This window comes from Pseudorca crassidens, chromosome 5 (assembly GCF_039906515.1).
Source record: "Pseudorca crassidens isolate mPseCra1 chromosome 5, mPseCra1.hap1, whole genome shotgun sequence".
NCBI classification, from domain to species: Eukaryota; Metazoa; Chordata; class Mammalia; order Artiodactyla; family Delphinidae; genus Pseudorca; species Pseudorca crassidens.
Window position 1 is genome coordinate 137,619,544 of NC_090300.1, and position 23,436 is coordinate 137,642,979.

Sequence of the window (23,436 nt, forward strand, 5' to 3'; positions counted from 1 at the left end):
AGGATATATATGCAGCGGATGTGTGGTTCTGCTGGCATCTCTAGGTTGCACAAAACTCCCTCCAACTCTGTGCAGTGGCCTATGGGGGCCAAAGGCACATTCTCCCTCCCTGCGTTCAAGTTCATGTGAGGTGTTTTAGCGACAGACGTCAGGCAGTGTCTTACACCCCCTGGTACTTACCCTGCTCTGGGTTTTCCAACCTCACCACTGCAGAGCTGAAAAAGAGGAAATTAGGCCTTTCTCAGCAGTGTTGTGAGAGAAACGATTATTGACAAAGAAATGACTTGGCTTTGTGTTGTTGCTTATCCCTGGGGGGAGGGGGGAGTTACGGTAAAGAAGACCCTCTCAAACTGGATTTGCTAATGGAGTGCTTTAAAATCAGTTTATTTGCGGTGAGAGGGGTTACAGAGGCCGTGCCTGTTCTCTGGAGAAAACTTGGGGAATACTGCATGGTGTAAACCACCACCATCCAGATATCACCTCTGGGTTGGCGTTGGAGTGTATTTATTTAACTTGCGACTCCTTTCAAAGCATGCATTTAAGGTAATAGGGACATGGCACGCACAGTTTTGCAATCTGTTTTACAATCCGTTTTCCACTCACCTGGAGGAGGATAGTGCCCTTCCACCTCTGCACCTGCCCCTGCCAATCTGCCAATCGGGTGACAGCGGTCTCTAGAGACTGGCGCGCGGGGGCGGGGTCCGAGGCAGGGGCGGGGCTTCATGTCGCCCCGCCCCGCCGGTTCCCGGAAGCAGCCTCGGGGCGGGGGTAGCGAGGCTCCCTACGCTGGCGCGGAAGCGGGCGTAGGGGCGCGTACCCCGGTGCCCGGTGGCTGCCCGCGGCCCCCCCGAGCGCCCTCCCGGGCTCCATGCGCGACCATGGCGCAGAGCCTCCGGAGCTGGCTGGGCGGCTGCCTCCTGGTGTCAGGTGAGGGGTCTGCGGGGAGGGGACGCCGGGCATTCTCCGGAGTGTCGGCTCAATCGCGCGCCCAGCGCGCTTCCCAAGCCGGGCTACCTGCGCGGAGACCCGGCCCCGCCTTGGCGCTGCGTCCCGACCCGAGGTGCGCTCGGGAACCAGGAGGCTCGGCTACGACGTCGGGCAGCGATGGCCCCAAAGACGACCCCTGAGCGGACCCCAGAGGCGCACTCAAAGTGACTAAGTGCCTGGGCGGGCCGTCAGGGCCTCCCACTAAGTCCCCAGCACCCCAAGATCTGAATTCTGCCCCTCAACTCTGCAGCTCTATTGTTTCTGAGTTCTAAATCCAGTGAAACCCTTCCTGTCCCGCTCTAAATTGCTAGCCGAGGTTCAAACAGCACTATGGATCCCTCCTTCCTTTCTGATGAACTCATCCCTGGCCTTCCAGGGTACCTTGCTCTCCGGTTTCCCTCCTACCAACCAGCCTGTTTCTATTTGGGATCCTCCCCCTCTACCAGATCTCCATACAGCCAAGTTCATGCCCGAGTCCTCTTCTCTCCTTCCCCTACAGTATCCCTTTTGGGGGGTATCAGCAGAACTCTAGCATTAAATACCAGCTATGGGCTCACGACTCTCAAATTTATATCTGTTGGCATTAGTTGGGTGATGGGCCGGTGGCGGTTTAATATACTCTTCTCTGTACTTTTGTGTATGTTTGGCGTTTTCTATTAAAAAGTTTAACAACTATTTCTGTCTCTAGCCCAGATCTATATTCTGTGCCCCAGGCTCATTCATCCAGCTGTCTCTGATATACCGACTTACGTATCCTTCACATCTCAAACCTAATGCAAATTCTCAACTGGGACTCCTGATTTCCCTGTCCCCAGCTCCAGTCAGACCATCAGGTACTTAAGCCAGGAGTGGATATTAACATCTACTTCTTCACACCAAATGTATTAGGAAACCTAGATTTTAAACCTCTGGAAATATACCTAAAATCCATCTACCCACCCCTTCACACCTTTCTACCACCACCCAAATCCAGGTCACCCTCAGCCATCCCCACTTCACTCTTACTATCCTCCTCCCCTTAGCAATTTCTTCTCTTCAGATACAATCTAGACTCCTCAGCACAGCTGAAGCATGTCTCTCCTTCACCCACATGCGCATTTGAAGACTTGGAGCCATAGGGAAGACCTGAGTATGGGATATGGTTATTTTCTTGGACAGCCTTTTAGAGGAAGAGAGTTGCCAACTTTTTCCCCTTTATTTTTACAGCATTAGGAATGGTGCCACCTCCTGAAAATGTCAGAATGAATTCAGTTAATTTCAGGAACATTCTACAGTGGGAGTCGCCTGCTTTTCCCAAGGGGAACCTGACTTTCACAGCTCAGTACCAAAGGTAAGTCTGGGGTGCTCTTGTCAGAGGATGGTGGCTTTGGCTGGGCTGGTCACTGGGCCAGACCAAGGAGAGAGTCTGACTGCTGTCACCCCAGTGACCTTGACAGCCCAGGGGGAGCCTCTCTCCTGGCCTTCTTCTTTCTGTCCCAGAAATTCTTGTGAAAGCGCTGTTCTCTGAAAACAGACAAGTAAACTCCTTTTTCCTTTTTCTTGTGATGGTTCATGGTGTGACAGACATTTTATCATGGAGATGGCGAGTGTCATCGGCCACAGTGGCAGCCTACCGCAATGTGAACATATCGGGCTTGTCACTATGAATGTTTTCTAAGAGACAAATGCCAGTGGTGACCATCTTCCAGTTATTAGAGTAGTATTGCTAGAAGTCAACAGTGGAAGCCATCCAAGAAAACTGAGGTATTCAAAGCAGGCAGGAAGCCCCTGGCTCGCTTACCGCCGACCCCCTCCAGTAGGTTATAAACTGCACACCCAGTACTGGGGAGGTGCAGGTCATTTGCATAGTGAGCACTCAGTTACTCTGAAATTGAATGTAAGACAGCTGCTGGGCAGACGCTTGTGAAGGAAGGGTATCACCAACCACGGTTGCCTCAGTGGTGTTCTGACCTCCCAGGACCTGCCCAGCCTGTCGCCAGCCCTCCTTTGGCAGCCTGCCACTGTACACCACAGGCTGGAGTGCAGATGACGCACCTTTGTGCCAGGTGCAGACAGCAACAGGAAGCCAAAGGCCAGTGAGCCGCACACCTGCTTCCCGTGTGACTCAGAAACTTCGTCAAAGGCAGACAGCTCCTTCAGTGAGGAGGGAGGAATTGGGGGTCTCAGATGCCGTGGATCCCACACTCCTCCCCCCCGGCCTTTATTTTACAAACATATCCAAGGCCTGCTAAGTCAGAGAAGAAGGAGAAAGATGAATAAGATAATCCTCGTTTACATTTTTTTTAAACTTTTTAGTTCGAAATAATTCCCAGGTAACAAAACATTTCAAAATTTCAAGTATAATACAAAGAACTTTCAAAGAGCCTATATTCACCAATTTTTAAGGTTCGCCACATTTTCTTGCTTTTGCCCCTTGATATTTCATTGTGTACTTCATGAGAGCAAGGATAACCTTTCACATCGCTGTGGTACAGTTATCAAGATTTGGTAGCTTCACCAATGATACAGTCCTTTAAGGCCATATTCCAGTTTTGTCAGTTTCCCCAAGGACTTAATTAATAAGCATCATTCTGAGATTTATTTTTCTCCTGCGGTGTATTTTCTAGCACTGACTGGTTTTATAATTTCGTCTGTGTTTTCTCCACTCTGTCTTGATAGCTCTAGGGATTTCACTGTGGAAAATGAGCTTCCCTCTCTGTCTGACCCTCTCCCCTGTGGCTTATTTCTTGTTGTTCTGTTCTTTGCTTCTTTGCCATTGGAGTAGAGGCGTTTGGTTTTAGGTGTTTGTCTTTTAGATGAGAGCTCCCAATAACCAAGAATGGATACCTGGGTTCCAGGTCTCCTCAGCATAGACTTGCAGACCAAGCATGGCCTGTGCTGGGGAAAACAAAAGACGTGCTGGGTGTGGAAGAAATTTGATCCTGAAAAATCTGATTACCCTTCTGTGGCTCTGGAAAAGGTTTGATTAGAATTTAACCTGAGCAGTTGCACAGTACAAATTCTTGTTGTATGTGTACATTGGGTAGGGCTGGCCGGTGGTGGAGGGAACTTCAGAGGATGGCTTGGTGATTTGAATATGGAAACATCTAAAACAATTAGATGTAAATATGGGGAATAGATCCTATTAGCTACTTAATGGGAAGAAAAATATCTGTAGGTGCAATAAAAATGACCTAGTGAAACGGAAGTTATTGCAGAACAACTCTTGCAATACTCCTGTGTTCCACCCAATTCATGCATTAGTTTAAATGCATGGAAAGAAATGGCCGCATGTGAGAAAACCCCCTTCATGAAATGACCCTTGGATTTCCCCAACGATGGGATGTTAGGCAGCCACGGAGACTTGATTGATTAGAGAAATGTTTGTGGTCTATTAAGTGAAAAAAGCAGACAGTGAAATAGCATAAGCCCAATTATCTCTGCCTCCTAAGAGTGCCGTGGACTGTGGAGTGGTGCCTGAGGCAATGGGCTCTGAAGTCAAGCAGACCCAAGCCCCATGGGGGAGCGTCTTAGGCTCTCTACACCTGGGCCTCACCTATAAAATAGGAGTGATGTCACTTCCGCCCTCCTGGGGTTGTGAAAATTCAATGAGATAATACTGCAAAATCAGTGCCCCACCTGACACCTACGTGCTTGACAAGTGTTGGCTGTTATTATTGTTATCACCGTCATCTTCATTATTACCTCTTAGAGTAGCCAGATTGGTTTTGGCACAAAGACAGGAAGGTGCCAGTCAGACAAGATTCATACTTTTTGCAAGACCAGAGCCTGGATTTCCTTACCTCAGGCGGAGCTAATTATAGCTCCTTTGGCTGTTGTGAGGTTAAGTTACACGTACCTGGTAGGTATTCTCAAACATTCCTTTCCTTCCACTTCATGTTTCTGCCACCCTCCCTTCAGGGGTTGGTGCCAGGGCTGGAGATCTGAGGTCAACGAATTTTATAATTTTTCCAGCGTAACTGAACAATAGTCACTTACAAGACATTATTTGAAATCATTATGATACACTTATTTTGGCTAATCTGTGAATATCAACATTTCACAAACCATGCCCCACAAGTTTCAGAAATACATAGTTAAAGAAGGCAGCTTTCTTGGTCAAATATGTTGAATACTCAACCCCTTTTTGGAAAGACACATTTTACTAGGATATGAAAGTCTCTGAGCAGTTCTGTTGTGAAGACAGACACCTGTTCATGTCTCACCCAGTTTTTGCCCCAAATTGTTTGACTGTGGGATGGACTGTTTTTGAAATGTCTTATGATACCTCAAGGATCATTAAGGTTCCATGGAGCACAGTTTGGAAAATGCTCGTGTGAACGATACATAGTATTCTTTGAAATTGACAGTAAAGAATTTGCTTTATTCTCCTCACGTTATCCTCCATTATCCTTTGGTAGCAGAAGAATAAAGCATCAGTCAGCCTCAGAGCGACTGAGGGTAGAACTCTCATGATTTCTTCTGATTTTGTAGTTACAGGAAATTCCAAGATATATGCACAAGTACTGTCTTGACGGAATGTGATTTCTCAAGTCTTTCCAAGTACGGTGACCACACCTTGAGGGTCAGGGCTCAATTTGAAGACGAGCATTCAGACTGGATAAACATCACCTTCTGTCCTGTGGATGACAGTAAGCCATCTTGGTTTTGATTTTGTTGTTATGTCATCATCTTGCCTTGATTTCATTTCCCCCTTGGTTGGCCCGTCAGCAAGAGTTCTTTGAGTGCCCACCAAGTGGATGGCCTTGCACAAGGGGCTTAGGGAATGTAATAAAAAGGGCTGTGGCCTTAAAGAAGTTTGTGGGAGAGATAGGACAGGATAGGCATAAAGCAATAAGATAATTAAATATAAATTTGATGACTTTAATGCCTCGAGGGTAAAAACGAGTTGGAGCCAGCGCTGTTAATGAGAAAAACTAGAAGGATTTGTGTGTTGAATTTTGGAGGAGGAAGTCAGTTTGGAATCATGACTTAAAGAAATGTGATGCAATCAGCAGAAAAATAAAGACTGATTTTAGGCGGGTGTAGAGACAGAAAGACCAGCTGGCCCGGGATGAAGGACAGAGGGACGGATACAGCTGATGGCAGATGGGTTGGGTCAGGCTGGCTGGTCGGCATTGAAAAAGTATTCCCAGGTTAGAGCCGGAAGGTCATGGGGACCCACCAGAGGTCATAAAATGAACATCATTAGAACATCAGGAATTGAAAACTAATTAAACCACCAGATAGCAATTGAGAGAATAAGGAGGAGAAGAATCTCATGAACAGAACTCAAGTGCAGCCCTCCAAAGAGCAGATCGAGAAATGCATTAGAAGGATTGCCCAGGACTTCCCTGGTGGCGCAGTGGTTAAGAATCTGCCTGCCAATGCAGGGGACATGGGTTCAAGCCCTGGTCTGGGAAGATCTAGTTTCAGACTTTGTTGGAAAATGTATTTGCTGGAAAGTGGTTTAATTATATAGGTTCAACACTAAAAATAGAAATACCATCTGTTGCTTCCAACCCAACAATGGAAATAAAGAAGATTCAACCCAACAGAAAGAAAAAAAGAGGAGAGGAATTAAAAAATAAAAAATGGGACTCTTTACAGAAAACACAAAGTAATGTAGTTGGAATAATTCCAAATATATCAAATCACAGTAAACATAAATGGACTAAACCTGATTAATGAAGGCAAAGATTAATAGATTTTTTTTTTTTAAGAAACAAAATCCAAGAATCCTCCTTAGCCACGTCTGTCAGCATCACCTCAGCAGTGTATCACAGGGCAGAGTACTTCAGTAGCCCAGTTGGTCTGCCCAGTTACGAAAAGTAAATGTTGATGTTTTTAACATGTGAATTTTGATTGTCATTTTGCTTTGTTCTCATACTTAGCCATTATCGGACCTCCCAGAATCCAAGTAGAAGCACTTGCTAATTCTTTACATATGCGTTTCTTAGCCCCGAAAATTAAGAATGAACCTGAAACATGGACCATGAGGAATATTTATAACTCGTGGACTTATCATGTGCAATATTGGAAAAATGGCTCAGACGAAAAGGTAAGCACGGCGAATCACATGCATTGCAGATGTAAGCTCCCTCTCCTTTGCTCAATGTTGGTCGGAGGGAGGCTTTGCCAGGTGACAGCACCTTATGGTCCAGAGCAGGGGTCTGTTGGGGACCAGCCCCAGGATCTAATGCCTGATGATCTGAGGTGGAGCTGATGTAATAATAATAGAAATAAACTGCACAATAATAGAAATGAACTGCACAATAAATGAATAAATAAATAAACTGCACAATAAATAAATCATCCCGAAACCACCCCCCTGCCCCTGGTCCTTGGAAAAATTGTCTTCCACGAAACCGGTGCCTGGTACCAAAAAGGTTGGGGACCACTGGTCCAGAGGATCTCAGGCCTGGTCCTTTGAGCTCCAGAAGCTTCCCATTGTGGGGGATGGCCGGTATGTCAGGTCATGCTTCCCATTCCACAAGGGCAATGCACAGAGCAGACTTCCTGGGTGCTGGTGCAGGAGCTCAGGCCTTTCTCTCCCCAAAGGGAAGTTGCCTAAGAAGGCAGAGCTGACTCAGCTGTTGGCTGGTGGAACTTGGAGTCAGCGGAGTCAGGTGATCAGTGAATGTCTACTGTTGCATGGCATGAGGCCCCAGTACACCACAGAATAATCAAGTCCGTGTCCAGGGCAGCCCCCGCCCTGGATGAATGGTGGGTGTCACATTTTACTGGACTGACCCCACTTTTCCCCATTGCTTTCCTCCTCTTCCAGGGACAGTGCCTTTCACAACATGGGCTGGGAGTGGAAAGATCCTGTTGGAACGTTGCCCCTGCCATTGTGTGACTCTAGTCACATTCTTGACCTCAGCTTCTCAGGTCTGCAAAATGAGCATATAATCCACTTCGTTAATAAAGTGGGAATAATAACCTACTTTATAGGATTGTTGAGGAATTTAATGACATAATGAAAAAAGTAAGCTTGTCCCATTACCTGAACAATGGGTATGGTCAATACGTGAGGTTCCCGTGCCCTTGTGTAGACGTGTCAAGACTATTTTCATTCATCTTTGTTCAACTCTTACACTTAGTGCTTCTGAGCTGAATGCCATCTGTGGTCCTAAACTAACTTACGTATATTTTATGTAAGTTAAGTTATGCGTATGTTATCTCCTCTGCATTAAATGTTGATTTTATCACTGATTCTCAAGCGTTTGGGAAGAAAGGGCCACCCATGCATATTGTCTGAAGAATGATGTAATTAAATTTATATCTACATACTATGTAGCCCCCCAAAAATCTCAAGTTAATCTCCCTCCCCCAAAAATGCTCTGTTGTGATCAATTCGCAATGTATATAAATGTCAGATCACTATGTTGCACACCTGAAACCAATAAGATATTGTATATCAACTATACTTCAGTTTTTAAAAATGCTTCGTTAACTGACGCAGGGTATCTGCCTTCTTCACAGAATAGATGATTTTGCTTATAGTCAAGGCCCCAGGATTTGTGTGCCTAGGAAGCAACACAGAAAGTTTTATGGTCACTTATCAAATGCAAGTGTCCCTGCCAAAGTCTGGGGTACGAAGGTAACTCCTGGAGGTTGCAGCCTACTGTGATTAAGGATCAGATTCCACAGTTACCAGGCCTGAGTGCCTCCTGCCCCAGGCATGAAATTCAAAACCCAGTTTATCTCTTTAGCTTCTTACCTAGAATATGCCCTCAGGACAGGCATATGGTTACATATTTGTGCCTTCACTCTGCCTGCAGTGTGGAAGACTTTGGTGTGACACACGGAGTGTTGGAAAGGCTGCCTGCTCCCCAGTGCCTCCCTCACTGTGCCTGCAGGGTCACCTTTACCAGTTTATACGTGCTGTAGACTCAGCGTTTGTGTTCCCTTCCCCCTCTCCCCACCCCACCCACACTCCCCTGCAAATTCATACTTTGAAACCTAATCCCCAATGTGATGGTAGTAGGAAGTGGAGCCTTTGAGAGGTGATTAGGTCATAAAGGTGGAGCCCTTGTGAATGGGATTAGTGCCCTTATAAAGGAGGCCCCAGAGAGCTCCCTTGCCCCTTCCACCATGTGAGGACTCCTGAGAAGACCCAGCTATGGACCAGGAAGCAGGCCTTCCTCAGACACCAGATCTGCCAGTGCCTTGACCTTGGACTTCCCAGCCTCCAAAACTGTGGGAAGTAAATGTTGATAAACCACCCAGTCATTGGTATTGTTACAGCAGCCCGAAAGAAATAAGATTAAATGGTTCCCTTTTAGAATGCAGGTGTCTCTGAGAGAGTGCCATATTAGGTCGCCGAGCTAAGAGCATTAAAAGCTTTTAGAAATTCTTTCTTCCTGATGGGAGAAAGTGAGAAAAAATCAGAAGTTGTCCAGAAGCGAAAAAAGGCTAGAAAAGCCCTCACATCCGTGCCACCCTCTTCCATGTATGCTTCTGACATGTCAACCTCTGAGTTTAGCCTTGAAAAAAATGCATTGTAAGGTTTTAGAAATATTGGGTTCCTGGAAATGAAAGCCAGGGGTTTTTTGTTTTTATTTCTGCTTTTAATGATTAGAAGTTATACTGTACTCTTCATGTTTTCAATTGGTAAAATCCAATTCTCACCTTCAGTGAGCTTAGCTTCTTATACAATAAAGGAATCAAGCTGTCAGCAGGCCCAGCCCCCAAAGAAAAGTAACCAATTACTAAAGTAAAAACAGAGTCTGTGCTCACTTTCTATTGCAGCTCCTATTCACGTAACAGATTTTTCATAAGGCCCTTCTGTGAGGAAATTGTAACCATGCTGGAAATACAGGCAGTATGTACTCTTTGAATTCCCTTGATTTTACTGTAAACTATTTTGGTTTCTCAAATTCAGAAATACATCATCAATTATGATATATTTAAATTAAACTAAGATGAGTCTGGGACGCCCCCACCAGAGTTAGGCTGAGGGGTGTGCCCTCGAGGGGAGTCGAGCCGCTTGGGGGCAGGCAGCTCAGGTTCGTGAATGGAGAAGTGATTCAGAGGAGACCCCCAGGCAGCCTTGTCAGGAACATGCTCTGGACTTAGAAAATCACACTGAGTCTTACTGTAGATGACTGGTGTGTTCACACACCAGAAAATCACACTGAGTCTTACTGTAGATGACTGGTGTGTTCATTTGCCAGGGCTGCTTTAACAAAGTACTGTAAACTGGGTGGATGAAACAACAGAAATGTATTTTCTCAAGGTTCTAGAGGCTGGAAGTCCAAGATCAAAGTGTCAGCAGGATTGGTTCCTTCTAAGGACCATGAGGAAGGATCTGTTCCAGGCCTCTCGCCCAGCTTCTGGTGGGTGCTGGCGATCTTTGGGTCCTTAGTATATAGAGGCATCACCCCAATCCCTGCCTCATCCTTACGTGGCATTCTGTGTGCACGTCTGTGTCTAAATTTTCTCCTTATAAGGACACCAGTCGTATTGGATTGGGGCCCACGCTAATGACCTCATTTATGTTGATTACATCCACAAAGACCCTCTATCCAACCAAGTCACTTTTGAAGGTACTAGGGGTTAGGACTTCAACATCGAATTTGGGAGGGGCGAAATTCAACCCATACAACTGGTTTATTTTTTTTAAAAAAGGAAGTGGGATGGCTTGTTTGTCATTTAAACCGGAGAATTCAGGGCATGAGGTGGTTTGGCAGGACCGTGGTCAGTCCTTGCCCTGCCCACCCCGACCTCAGAATGGTCTCCGGGGCCCCTGAGACGACCCAGGAGGAGCGCCTGCTTCCTTCATCCTCCTATTTTGAGCCTGAAGGAGAGATTATAACGAGTAAGTGGGGCGGGGAGGCGGGGGAGAATAGATGACGTCCCTTCACTGCTGAGGCATGTTCTTATTTTTGTCTCTGTTACTAGTTTCCAGTTACTGGTCAGTATGACTTCAAGGTCCTCCGAAATCTTGAGTCACAGACAACTTACTGTGTTCAAGTTCGAGGGTTTCTTCCTGATCGGAACAAAACCGGGGAGTGGAGTGAGCCTGTCTGTGAGCAAACAACCGCTGACGGTGAGTCTCGAGATGCACCGTCTACAGTTCTGTCTCCTCTGAGCATCTTTTTCCTGAAGGGAGGGCATCATGCAGCTTGTGGGATATTAGCCCCCCGACCAGGGATCAAACCCACGCCCCCTAATGTGGAAGCACGGAGTCCTAACCCCTGGACCTCCAGGGAAGTCCCTCCTCTGAGCATCTTAAGTAGCTTTAGAGACTCCCCAGGAGTGTGAGGGCCAGAAGGCTCCTTAGAGATCGTCATCCAGCTCAAACTCCCACCCAGTTCAGCCGTGACTGACCGCCTCATGCTGGGAAGGAGACCCCACCTTCTGAGGCAGCTCGTTCACTCCTAGACCAAAGGGATGGATGGGAGATCCTTCCGTCCGGGGAGCTGAGGTCTCCCTCCACGTGTCCGCCTCCAGTGTGCTCGTTCTGTCCTCTTGGGCCCCCTGAAGCAAGTCTCAGTCCTCCCAAGCCCACCCAGCCAAGGTCGAGCCCTGACACCCCCCGCCAGAAGCCTTTCCTTGCGAGGCTGCGCATCTCCAGTTCCTTCAGGCACGTGATGGGAAGAGTTTGGAAACCCCTTCACTGTCCTCAGCAAGCTGGTTTTAGGGTTCCTCGTGAATTCAGGACCTCAACACAGTCCCCCACATATGATGTGTACCACAGTGTCTAGCAGAGTGCCTCCACGCTTGGTGTTTCTTAAAGAAAAAAACATGGGGAAGGAGGAAGGGAAGGAGGAAAAGAGGGAGGGGGAGGGTACCAGTTGGCCTAGACACTGAGTAATTTTGTACGGATGCATTGCATTGGCGTACAGAATGATAAAAACTTGTGGCCTAGATGTCTGTGTACAAACGTCAGGCCCTTTGGGGCCTTTTTGTCACTTAAAGATGTCCAGAGGTTCCGCCGGCTCAGACCACAAAAGGATGCATACACGCAGGTCTGCTCCTGACCATTTTCATTTACGGAGGCCCTGCTGGAAGCAAGGTGCTGATCTGGGGGCTACAGAAATACAAAGGAGCGTAATGAAGAATTCCCTCCAGAGAGAGAGTAAAACTGTTCATCTTCTGTGTCACTGCCATTCTGAGGCAACTGCAGTGCTGCCGTCACAGTGATTCATCATTTCAGCTTATCAGGTTCTTCGTGAATGTTGGTTTTTGTCATTGAACATATTTCTCTCCCTGTTTTGCTTCGTCTCGTCAACTGATTTGCTGGTAGGAGGTTCAGGATCCTTACCAGTTCGTTGTTTAAACTGTTGGTGTGTCTAGGATATACCTCCCTCTAGACCGCCTAACTAGTTGCTTACTGGTCACCAGTCCATCTGAATCTAGTGGACTATTATGTAAGCTGTTTGGTTTTACTGTCCACAAAGTCACCATGTAAGACTTTGGCAAATACGACCTGAAATTGACACCCAGTGCCAAGTGCAGCACTGTCACAACCGTGTCCCATGAGTGGTTATGGGATATTTCTCAAAACAAGAGCCCGGTAGTCGGATGTGCTTGGAAATGATGGTACGCCGCATTTCTCTCTCAGAAAAGTCACCCTATATATTAGCATTTTTAGCATATTTGATCTTTCAACATCTTTTTTGAGGATGAGCATTCCAAGGAAAACAGCTTGGGAAAAACCAGCCCATAATGTGCCGTAATTTACCAACAAGTAACCCTATCCAAAACAGGAAAGGCAGCCGCTTTGAGCCAATTTCTTCTCGGTGGCCTCATGTTATTATTTTTTGTGATTGTCCTTATCTTTCTTAAGTATTTGTAATTAGCCACTTAACCATCCATTCCAGAATGTCTGTATTTTTTTCTGGACATCACATCCAGCTTTCCAGCCTGGAGTTTCCTGAATCTTGTTGTTGGGTTTTTTTCCTTCGTTTTGTAAATGCATGAATTACTTGCCTGAATCTAGGAATCTTTCACCTCACCCAGGCACGTGATCTTTTCAGTGCCATCCGAAGCTGTTCTCCAATCATATTAAGCACATTTTCTCAGGAATGCAGAGCCATATAGAAGACGGAAAGTCTTGCTGTCTCTCTGGAGGGAATTCTCTGTCAGTCTCCTTTCTTTTTCTGTAGTTCCCTGTCCAGTGCCACGCCTCTATCTGAGGCTGAGTCGACCTGCCTGTGTTCCTCCTGCCATGGCTAAGCCTCTCAACAGCACCGTTAAATAACAAGAGCTTATCTTTTTATTCCTTTCATGAATCATTTGTGCTTGAATCAGAATTCTGTGCTTTGGGGATCCTCACCCAGCTGGAATCCCTAGCATCCCTGACCTTGGAATCATCCCTCTTTCCTCTAAACACCTGCCAACTGCTTTCCCCAGGCCTGAGTACATGCCCGGTTGTCCTGTGTCCCGTCCTTCCCTGCTGTGAACTCCAACGTAATGAGTGGTGTGGGGCGCATCCTGAACTGCCTGGTGCCTTGGCCGCCTCATCTGCAAAATGAGGGGAATCAAAGGGTGTCACCCAGGACAGCGCCAGGCACAGAGTGAGCCCGCAATGTGGGTTCGATGTCATTGCTGTTATTAATAAGGACATTATTAAAATCATGCATTTAAATATTCCTTAAGGTTTATGGCATGGAACATGGCATGAGGCACACACTTTGACCTAAAAGAGAACTATTTCAAATATTTCGTGACTCTTAAGTGATCACCTATTAACTGACAAAATCCAAACTTTTTTTTTTTCTTTTCGGTACGCGGGCCTCTCACTGTTGTGGCCTCTCCCGTTGCGGAGCACAGGCTCCGGACGCACAGGCCCAGTGGCCATGGCTCACAGGCCCAGCCACTCTGCGGTATGTGGGATCCTCCCGGACCAGGGCACGAACCTGTGTCCCCTGCATCGGCAGGCAGACTCTCAACCACTGCGCCACCAGGGAAGCCCCCAAACATTTTTTAAAAGAAAAGGAAAAGTAGGGCTTCCCTGGTGGCTCAGTGGTTAAGAATCCGCCTGCCAATCCAGGGGACATGGGTTCGGTCCCTGGTCCGGGAAGATCACATGCCACGGAGCAACTAAGCCCATGTGCCACAACTACTGAGCCTGTGCTCTAGAGCCCGCGTGCCACAACTACTGAACCCACGTGCCACAACTACTGAAGCCCGAGTGCCTAGAGCCCGTGCTCCGCAGCAAGAGAAACCACCGCAATGAGAAGCCTGCACACCGCAAGGAAGAGTAGCCCCCGCTCATCGCAACTAGAGAAAACCCGCGTGCAGCAACGAAGACCCAACGCAGCCAAAAATAAATAAATAAATAATTTTTTTAAAAAAAGGAAAGGAAAAGTATAGCCCACTGAAAATCTGCTTTTGTCAAACATCATTTTAGGTTTTTTTAAACATAGTTCTCTCATTTAAACCTCACAAGTTTTCAATGAGAGCATTGAAAGGCTCTTCTCCCCTTTCAGAGACAGAAGATGAAGGTCCAGAGAGGTGAAGTAACTTGCCAAAAGTTGCTCAGCTAGTAAATGACAGGAAGGAAGTAATATCTAAGCCCACTGCCTACAGATTAATCCCATAGGTAAGCAAAGGCACGATTTCCCTGTGAAACAGAAAGGGAGTCCACCTGACAGCATGATCAGACAGACTGAAACAAGTTAGAGAGCCTTATATAGAGGGTGTTGATCACTAGATTCTCCCACAATTCACAGCCTGTGTAAAACAGTGTCTGCTCTCCTTCCCCATTTCCCCCTCTTGGTGAGTCACAAAAGCATCCTTTGAATTTTGTCACCATCAACCAGGTGTGCCTGTGGAATGTCCTTGTCTAAGATGCTCAAATGTCTGGGTTGGAGACCCAAGGAGACCCAGGCACTGTCCCCCAGGGGTTCATCATAGTGTCACCAGCCATGCCAGGGTAGGTCCCACTGGAACTCTTAGACGGGGGCACGCTCCTTCCCGATGACGACATTTCAAAGAAATGGCTTTCAGGTCCTTGAGAAAGACGCTCCTTGGTTGTAGGAGATACATGTAGGTCCCAAAGGGACAGAGGAAAGATTTACAGTCCCGAGCTTTTTGTGAAAATGCACTAAGAAAGGAAGGTCAAGAGTTGGCAGAACAAAGGTGAATTCCTTTGGTAGCCTTGAGTTTTTCCAGAGAGGAGCTCAAGGGGGTGCTGGGTGGTCCCAGAGCTCAGCCTTGGGCTGCTGGCGACCACACTGTTGGGGGAGGTCTCTGAGTGCAGGGGATCAGGTGGGGTCATCTGTGCAGTTCTCAGTTCAGAACGCTGTAGCGCGTGTGTTTCACCGGGGCTCTGGGGCCCAGGGAGTCGTGTTTTCTGCTTCAAGGCAGAAGAGCTTTATCCCCACCAGGGAGCTGATTGCTACCCTGTGAGTAGGTAAAGTGGGTCAGAGTTCTTGCGGCCGCTGCTTTTGTGTGTGTACCAGCAATCATGCCAGAAACCCAGCTTGGAGGAAGACAGGAAAGGGTGAGACTTGAAAACCTCTGGGTCCTCGAACAGCTGCTGGGTTTCCTCCTCACGCCTTCCGAGACAAACGTGTGGGTCCCCCCAACGGTCAGGGGTTACCATTGGATTGTGATGGTGAAAATAGTGTTTCGGTCACTGTCAGCCAATCTGTGCCTGACAAGAACATGACCCAGCCCCTTGTCCCTGCAGAAATCGCCCCCACCTGGATCGTGGCCGTTGTCCTGGGAGCCTCGGTGTGCACCGCCCTCCTGACGCTCACTGGCTGCTTCGTCTTGCTGCGGTGCGTTTACAAGAAGGCCAAGCATGCCATCCCCCCGAGGAATTCTCTTCCACAGCACCTGAAAGAGGTAGGTAGCAGGATGGAGCCAGGTGTGGATTCGGAAACGCTGACCAGAAGTTGTCCTTCTAAGTCAGGGCCGCCTAACTCAGCACAGCGTGGTTTCCTGGAGAATGACACGCACCTTGCACGCTGGTCCCATCCCTGGTGCCACTCCAGGGAAGTCTGAGCTCATGGAACAGCCCTACGGGAGAGGGTAAAGGTTTGTTTTCCGAATCCCGTCCTCCAACCTGGACGTTGTTCCTTCTCCGACCTTCCCTTCCCCAAGCCCCAAGTCATCAGGGAGCAAAGGTGATGGTCCTGGGACAGGAAGAGATAAAGCAGAGCTCGGAGCAGAAAAGATGAGAGAGGGAAAACTGTAGGCTGAGTGCCAGCGAACAGCCATGGGCAGAGGATGGGAAGAGGGGCAAGTGCGGTTTCAGCTGTGGGACATCTGAGAGCAACTGAAATTACGGGATGTGTATCCGAGACTTTAGGAAAGCAATTTTTTTTTTTTTCAAGAAAGCTATTTTCAAAAGGTTTGGGAAGAAGAAAGGATGTACCTGGATAGAGACTGTAGGACGGAAGTGACCTAAAGAAATGAAATCATCCTGCCTATACTCTCACACTTAGAAATGAAAATGTGCCAGGCTCAGCCCCAAATGATCCTGTCTTTGGTCTCATTCCCCAGGAAACAGACTCTAAAATGGAGATTTGCATTCAGAAGTCTTAGTGGAGCTAGCCTTGCGAGTAACACCTCTGCGGGAGAGAGGGCAGCAGGATGGGATGAGGGATACGATGCCAGTCCTGAAGGGGCTGTGGTAGAGATGTCCAGGGCTGAGGCTAGAGGGCCCGGGGCCCACATTACCCTTGGGCTGGGTGTGGGTGCCCCCAGGAAGGAGGTGTAACTAGATGTGGCAGCTCCTTCAGCTCCGGGAACCTTGGGGGAGACGCTCAGTGGGGAGGCAGCCCCACTCCCAGCAGCCAGGGGAGCAAGTTCCTCCTTCCTGAAGGACATCTGGGTGGCGCATTGCAGCGTCCACTCCAGCCCACCCCATAAACCACCGGGACCCACGGGCGCAGCTTCTCGAGGAGCTAAGTCGATCTCTTAGATTACAAGGTTACAAGAGGAAGGTTAACGGAACAGGATCCAGTCCCATCACTGCAGCTGGTCCCACGGGCACAAGTAACACCCGCTGCTCGGCTCTCCTTCTAGAGGCCCCTCTCCCCTGACCAGCCGCTGCTGACATAGGCTACTGACCTGACGGGGTGACTCAGACCCTCCGCTCTGCGAGGACTGAGCCCCTGGTCACAGGACCCCAGGAATCTGGGCACTTGTGCTTATCCACTTGCCATCAGAATTGGGCAGGGGAAGTCCCAATACCATGAGGTGCCCCATCACCCAGCTGGGTGCTCCCATCGCGTAGCAGCAGCCTTTTCTCCTCCTGATGACCCTTGTGGCAACTCCTTTCCTTGCTGGCTAGTTTCTCGGCACAAGGATCCTGGCATGACGAGGTGGCAGCTATCACTTAAAGTTCGATGGGATCCCTACTGTGTCTCCTGGTGGAAATGTCCCCCGCTGGGATGGTAACTGTTTTAGGCTTTGAGACCAAGATTGAGATATTATGTAGATACTTACGTAACCACTTACATGGCATCACTTATAACTCTAAAACCATGCCTAACTCCTGAGCCGTACAAAGAAACCTGGTTTCGGCCCCTGGGCCGTAGCTTGCTGACCCCTGCTCTGAGCTCACAGAGCCTAAGATTGCGTGGATACCAGTTCCCCAAGTGGGTCAGCGGGAGTGATGGCAGGCAGGGCCACTCCTACTTCTACCCCTCGGTCCCTGAGCCCCTGTACTCTACTTCTTGGGGACACACTATCACACACTGTCATTGATTCTCAGTGCGTGCCCAGTGCTGGAGGACGATGGCTGGTCCTCACAGGGCACCGTCTCCAAGCTGGTACCACTCCCAGTCCCCCCCTCCCCCCGTACCTTCAGCGGGCCAGCCGTCGTCCTTCCAGGCTGGCAGACGCTGGGTGGGTGGCCCCGCATGCAATACCATCAGGGTATTGCACTCCTGGCCTCCTCTGCTGTCATGGGGTCCCATGGCCTGACATGATGTAATGTGAGGTCTGTGTCAGTCAGCACGGGCCACCATAACAGAATTACCACACGCTAGGCGGCTTAAACCGCAGACACGTATTGTCTCAAGTTCCTGGAAGCTGGAAGCCCAAGATGCAGGTGTCAGCAGGGTCAGTTCCTTTCAAGGGCTGTGAGGGAAAAGCCGTTCCCGGTCGTTCCCCAGGCTGCTGGTGGCTGCTGGCAACCTTTGGTTCCTTAGTTTGTAGAAGCGTCCCCCCATCTCACCTTCATCGTCACATGGCGTTCTCCCATCTGTGTCCAAATCGCCTCAGATCAGATCAGGGCCCACCCTAAAGAGCTCCTTTAACTTGAGTACCTCTGTAAAGACCTATCTCCAAATAAAGTCACATTCTGAGGCATGGACTCTGGAAGGGGCACCAGTGTACTCTGACTGGAGTTGACACCTGTTTCGGGAATGATCGGCTGTCCCTATCCTGCAGGGCCGTGGCTGGCACTGCTGAGGCCTGACAGAGCTCCACTGGCAGAGGGCCCCGCTCTGGGTCTCGGAGTTCATATGTGGTCCAGAGACCTCCCCACCTGGAGCCGCTCCCACAGTCCATCCACGCGCCTCTTTCCGGACTCCCTTGTGCTGGCCTTCCAGTTTCCCTTCCTCTGGCCCCTGACCACCAGCCTCGCCGTCGGCCCCTGCCTCGGATTCCATGAGTACCTGATCTTGGACCACTTTTCTTTCCACACAAAGGGGATGACCAGATGCACGGCCCGGAGCTCTGCCTATTGGGAGCTTCCCCCCCACTGCCATCAGGGCCCCCAGTTGGGGCTCCAGTGCAGCTGTGGGCCATCTTTGGTTTGTGCCCGTGTGCCACGCTGACCTCCCTGTGAGCCACGTTTGACCTCTTCCCGCTTCTCCTGGTCATGAGGACCCATCCCCCGGCGCGGTCATGGTGTGAACAGAGGCAGATGTACTGGTGCAGCAGGGGTAGATGCAGGGGAGGCCGGGCCGCCTTCACGTGTGGCCTCTGACCCCACCTCAGGACCTGGTGTGTCTGACAGGCCTCGTGAGGGTCACTTCTAGGTGGCACGGTCACCTGGTGTCCTGTGGCCCAAGGCTCTGTCTCTCCCAAGTCCCCATGGCCAATACTCCCAGAGCTGTTTTCAAACAGCGTATAATTCTCGGCTGCAGGTGGCCAGCCTGGCCTCAGAACTGTAGTGGCCACACAGTGACGCTCCTCTTGGGATTTGCCATAAACTCCACTCAGCCTCTTTTCCCACCGCAGACCCTCCAAGGATCTGCCGGCTCTCACGGCCTCTTCATGTTCACTGGGTTCAGCTGAGATGTCACTGGGAGGTGAGGCCATACCCTAGCATCAGCCGGCGTGAGGTGTGGCTAGGACGGCTTGCTCCAAAGCCCGTACCCTCTTTGGGGCCCTTTCCTGCTCCAGGCCCCCTCAGAGCCGGCAGCCTTCTGTATCACTCACACCAGGAGCCATATTCCTGGTGTGGAATGTGCTGCCCCCCCAGAACCCAGAGGCCCACCTCGCATCGTGCTTCCCTGGCAGGGGTGGCGGGTAAGACACAATAACGGTCCCTTCCTTTGGAGAGGATGTCCTGGCATTCCCTATTCCGTGGGGTCCCTAAAACTGATGTGACAGGCCCCTGACTCTTCACAGGGTGACTCCCCCACCCTCTGAAGTGCGTCTCTTAGGGAGGCCTTGCCACTTCTTGCTTTCCTGGGCCTGTTAATGTGTTGTCGTGGTAACTGACGTCAGGCCTTTGTTCCCACACCAGCCAGTCCATTGTCCGGGCTGCCCCTGGGAAGGACTCGTACAAGGCAGCTCTCTTCTGCGGAGGGCAGTTCCTGGACAGGGACTTGGCTGGGAGCTGTTTCAGCTCCAGTGAACAAGTGTGGGCAGCACAGCTCCTGCCATGGATAGAACGTGGACCGCGTGACTGTAGGCAAGAGACTCAGAGCGGCCAGAACCTTCTAACGAGAGTGACAGCGAGACTGCGGCAGCAGCAGGATGAGACGCGCGTCTTCTAGAGGTGCACTTCTGAGAAGCCTGTTCGCAGCAGGAAGGACACACGGGCGGGCCCTTCGCTCAGCGTAGGAGGTGTTCTGTACGTGGGGAGCCGAGAGGAAGCCAAACTGTGTACCTGCTTTTTGCTTGTGGCTTCACCATCAGAGGGGCTCATCAGACAGGAAAGGACAGATGGGACAGTGTGGGACCAGGCGAACCGAAGCCAGAGGCGAGTTTAATTAAGGGGTCAGATGGCAGGAGCTCTGGCCTCCCAGGCTAGAAGACTTGGCAGACTTGACTGTGGGCCAGTGAGAAATATGGGTGGGCAGGGGAGGCTGGAGAGGGGCCAGCGGAGTGAGGGCGAAGGAAGCACCAGGAACCCACGAGCAGATCAGGGTCCTCAGATCATGAAATTCTCCAGTTTGACTCAAAATGCAGAGAATTCATTAACCCTGGCCCAGAGGCTAATTTTGAGTTGAGGGAGATTTGCTGGGGATGGAGACGTTTAGCTGAAAAAGCCATCGGGAGGTTTACCCACCGCGGATACTCTGAGCCTGCCACCAGCCTGCCCTTCGCTTTCGCGTCTTGCTTTGTCCTCTCCTCTCCTGTCTCCCAGGAGAGTCAAGGTAGCTTCCAGTGTGTTCCCGTGGCTCCACTGGACCCGAGCCTTTGGGGAGGTCCCTCCTCTCCGCAGCTACCGCCTTTGCACAACGGACCTGGGCGAAATCCCTGACCCCTGCCTTTCCCTTCGGTTGGCTGGTGGGGGTGGGGGAGGGTAGAATTTAGGTTAAGTCATCTCCCAGGGCTGAGCTATGGAAATTACTTTTGGAAGGCTTAACTGACCCCTTAAAGTGGAACCAACTGAGGGGAAGAAGTTAAAAATGAATGCCACGCTTTAAGGAACGTTTCTGCACCTCGTCCTGAAGATTTAAGAGCCTCGGTGAACCTACAAGGATGAAAAGTGGAGAATGTGCACTTGGCAGATATTTCAGGAAACGTACATGGGCATCTTCACGGTTGAAGTGTTGGAGTGACAAGGACGATTAGACGCTGGTTCCCGTCTGTAACTAGCCCGTCTGCTGGAAGGGACACACCATGAGTCATCGTTCGTAAAACGGGCTAGATGGAAACAAAGCACATAGATTTTAAATTTGCTAGTAGCCACGGTTATTTTTAAAGTAAAAAGGAACAGAGGAAATTAATATTAATAATACATTTTATGCAACCCAATATATCCCAAATATCATTTCAGCATGCACTCAATTATTTTTTTCAATTGTTGAAATATTTACATTCTCTTTTTCATACGAAGTCTTCAAAATCAGGTATGTGTTTTACACCTCCAGCACACGTAGATCCAGACCGGCCAGGTTTCAAGTGGCTGCCACACCGGACGCCACGGAGCTGGCTGAAACAGAGGGACACACAGGCTGCTGGGGAGCACCAAAGAGGGCCCCCAGCTCAGCCTGAGGACGCACAGGAGACTAGCTGTTATTCCAAGACACATCTACCCCGTACTCACAGCATCCCAGCTTCCTAGAGGCACGGATGCCCAGGCGGCATCAGCCCCACAGCTCTGGGACCATCCTGTCTCCCTCTGGGTTTACAAGAGGAACTCTCAGAGGGGGACCTGTGATCACTCAGCAAATGAGATGCGGGTTTACTGTCGCATTTTTTAAATTGTGGTAAAATACACATAACATAAAATTTACCACCTTACCCACTTTTAAGCGTCCAGTTCAGTGGTATTAAGTACATTAACATTGTTGTGCAACCATCACCACCTTCCAGTCACAGGACTCCTTTCATCTTCAAGGCAGAAACTGTATCCGATAGAAAAACCTCCCCATCTCCCTTCTGCCCCTGGCCCCGGCCACCACCATCACTTTCTGTCTGTGAATTTGCCTAGTCTAGGTACCGCGTGTAAGTGGAATCACGCACCATTTGTCCTTTTCTGTCTGGCATATTTCACTTAGCGTAAGGTTCACCCATGTTGTAACGTATCAGCTTCATTACATTTTGAGGCAGAAAATATTCTGTTGTATGGCTAGACCACGTTCTGTTTATCCAGTCCTCCATGGATGGGCCCTTGGACCGCTTCCATCTTTGTCTATTGTGAATAATGTTGCTCTGAAGACGGGTATATATATATATATATATAGAGAGAGAGAGAGAGAGAGAGAGAGAGAGCTGAGGCCCTGCTTTCAGTTCTTATGGGCGTATACCCAGAAGTGGAATTGCTGGATCATATGGTAATTCTATTTTTAGTGTTTTGAGGAAGTGTCGTACTGTTATTGTCCCATTTTTTTAAAACAGCGTTTTCCAGCCAGGAGTTCTGTATAGAACTGTGAGCCCAGAAAAAGAAATGGGGAAATTTGATAAGTAACTCTTTTTTTTCTCTTGCAGTTTCTGAACCACCCTCATCACAGCACACTTCTCTTATTCTCCTTCCCACTGTCTGATGAGAATGAAGTTTTTGACAAACTGAGCGTCATCACAGAAGTGTGTGAAAGCCACAAGCCGAACCTTGGGGCGGGCTGCAGCCTTAGGACCTTGTCTGGGCAGGGGTCCTCTGAGCTGACCTCCAAGGAGGACACACACTCAGCCGGGCACAGCGACCCCCTCCTTCTCACGCCTGCCTCTGAGGGTGATCAGAGCAACTGACAAACAAGGGCTGAGACCAGCTGAGTAACCCCCGGATTGAGAACCTCAGACGCTGGGACAACGTCCACACCACCAAGGAGCTTGGCACAAATACTCCATCTTGGGAACTAGCCACCTTATAAAGGCCTTAATGATTTGAAAAAATAGCCACTGAAGGTGTGATTTTCAGCCTCATGTGCTCACTCAATATAAAAAAGTTCCAGGGAATTCCCTGGTGGTCCAGTAGTTAGGATTCAATACTCTCACTGCTGGGGCCTGGGTTCAATCCCTGGTCGGGGAACTAAGGTCCCACAAGCCACACGGCCCAACAAACAAAACGAAAAACAAGTTTTTAAACAAAAATATTTAAAATGAGGAATAAAAACCAAGATGCTGTAAAACCTGACCAGAGTGCCGATAGACTGATGTGAAAAATGGCCTCGACTCAAAAGTAACCGTCAGCAAACACTGTACATGTACAGAGCACAGACTTTGTGGATTCTCAGGGACACTTCGACTGGATTTATTTTTCTATGCGGACACATTTTATGTATATAATGCTGGTGCTCAATTAAAGTCTTATTCTCCGTTTAATCCGTGTGCGTTCGTTTAATGACACTACATCTGTGTGATTGTCAGATTCAACCAGGCTCTCGTGTGCCATCTTTAATGTTCATTGATTCAGCGGATGTTCCTCAGTCCCTGCCTGCTGTCAGCCAGGGACTGTGCCAGGCGCAGGGGCCCGACAGCATCTGGGAAGCTTCAGAGAATAGAAGGCCCTGGGCTTTGAATTCTACCTTGGACACTTATTAGCCTGTAACCTCTCAGTTTCCTCATCTGTACCTGGGGATGTAAGGATTAGTGACACTTGGTGAAAAATGCCCACCCCAGTGCCAGCACATAGCAGTCACTCAATAAACGGTAGCTGGC

The 23,436-nt window shown here is 49.2% G+C and overlaps 1 protein-coding gene across 4 annotated transcripts; it reads left to right on the forward strand.

Moving 5' to 3' along the window:
- Window positions 1–111: 111 nt before the first annotated feature.
- IL10RB (interleukin 10 receptor subunit beta) lies at window positions 112–23,100 on the forward strand. Of its 4 annotated transcripts, none has more exons than XM_067739374.1 (7): window positions 112–927; window positions 2,194–2,317; window positions 5,461–5,618; window positions 6,861–7,027; window positions 10,873–11,020; window positions 15,614–15,771; window positions 22,270–23,100. In XM_067739374.1, the coding sequence occupies exons 1-7, from the start codon at window positions 723–725 to the stop codon at window positions 22,525–22,527; spliced, it is 1,218 nt and encodes a 405-aa protein (XP_067595475.1). In that variant the 5' UTR covers window positions 112–722; the 3' UTR covers window positions 22,528–23,100. The 4 variants fall into 4 exon arrangements, with proteins under 4 accessions (XP_067595475.1, XP_067595476.1, XP_067595478.1 ...); XM_067739375.1 differs by having other exon boundaries at window positions 6,927–7,027; XM_067739376.1 differs by lacking the exon at window positions 112–927 and adding an exon at window positions 946–1,820.
- The last annotated feature ends 336 nt before the right edge of the window (window positions 23,101–23,436 follow it).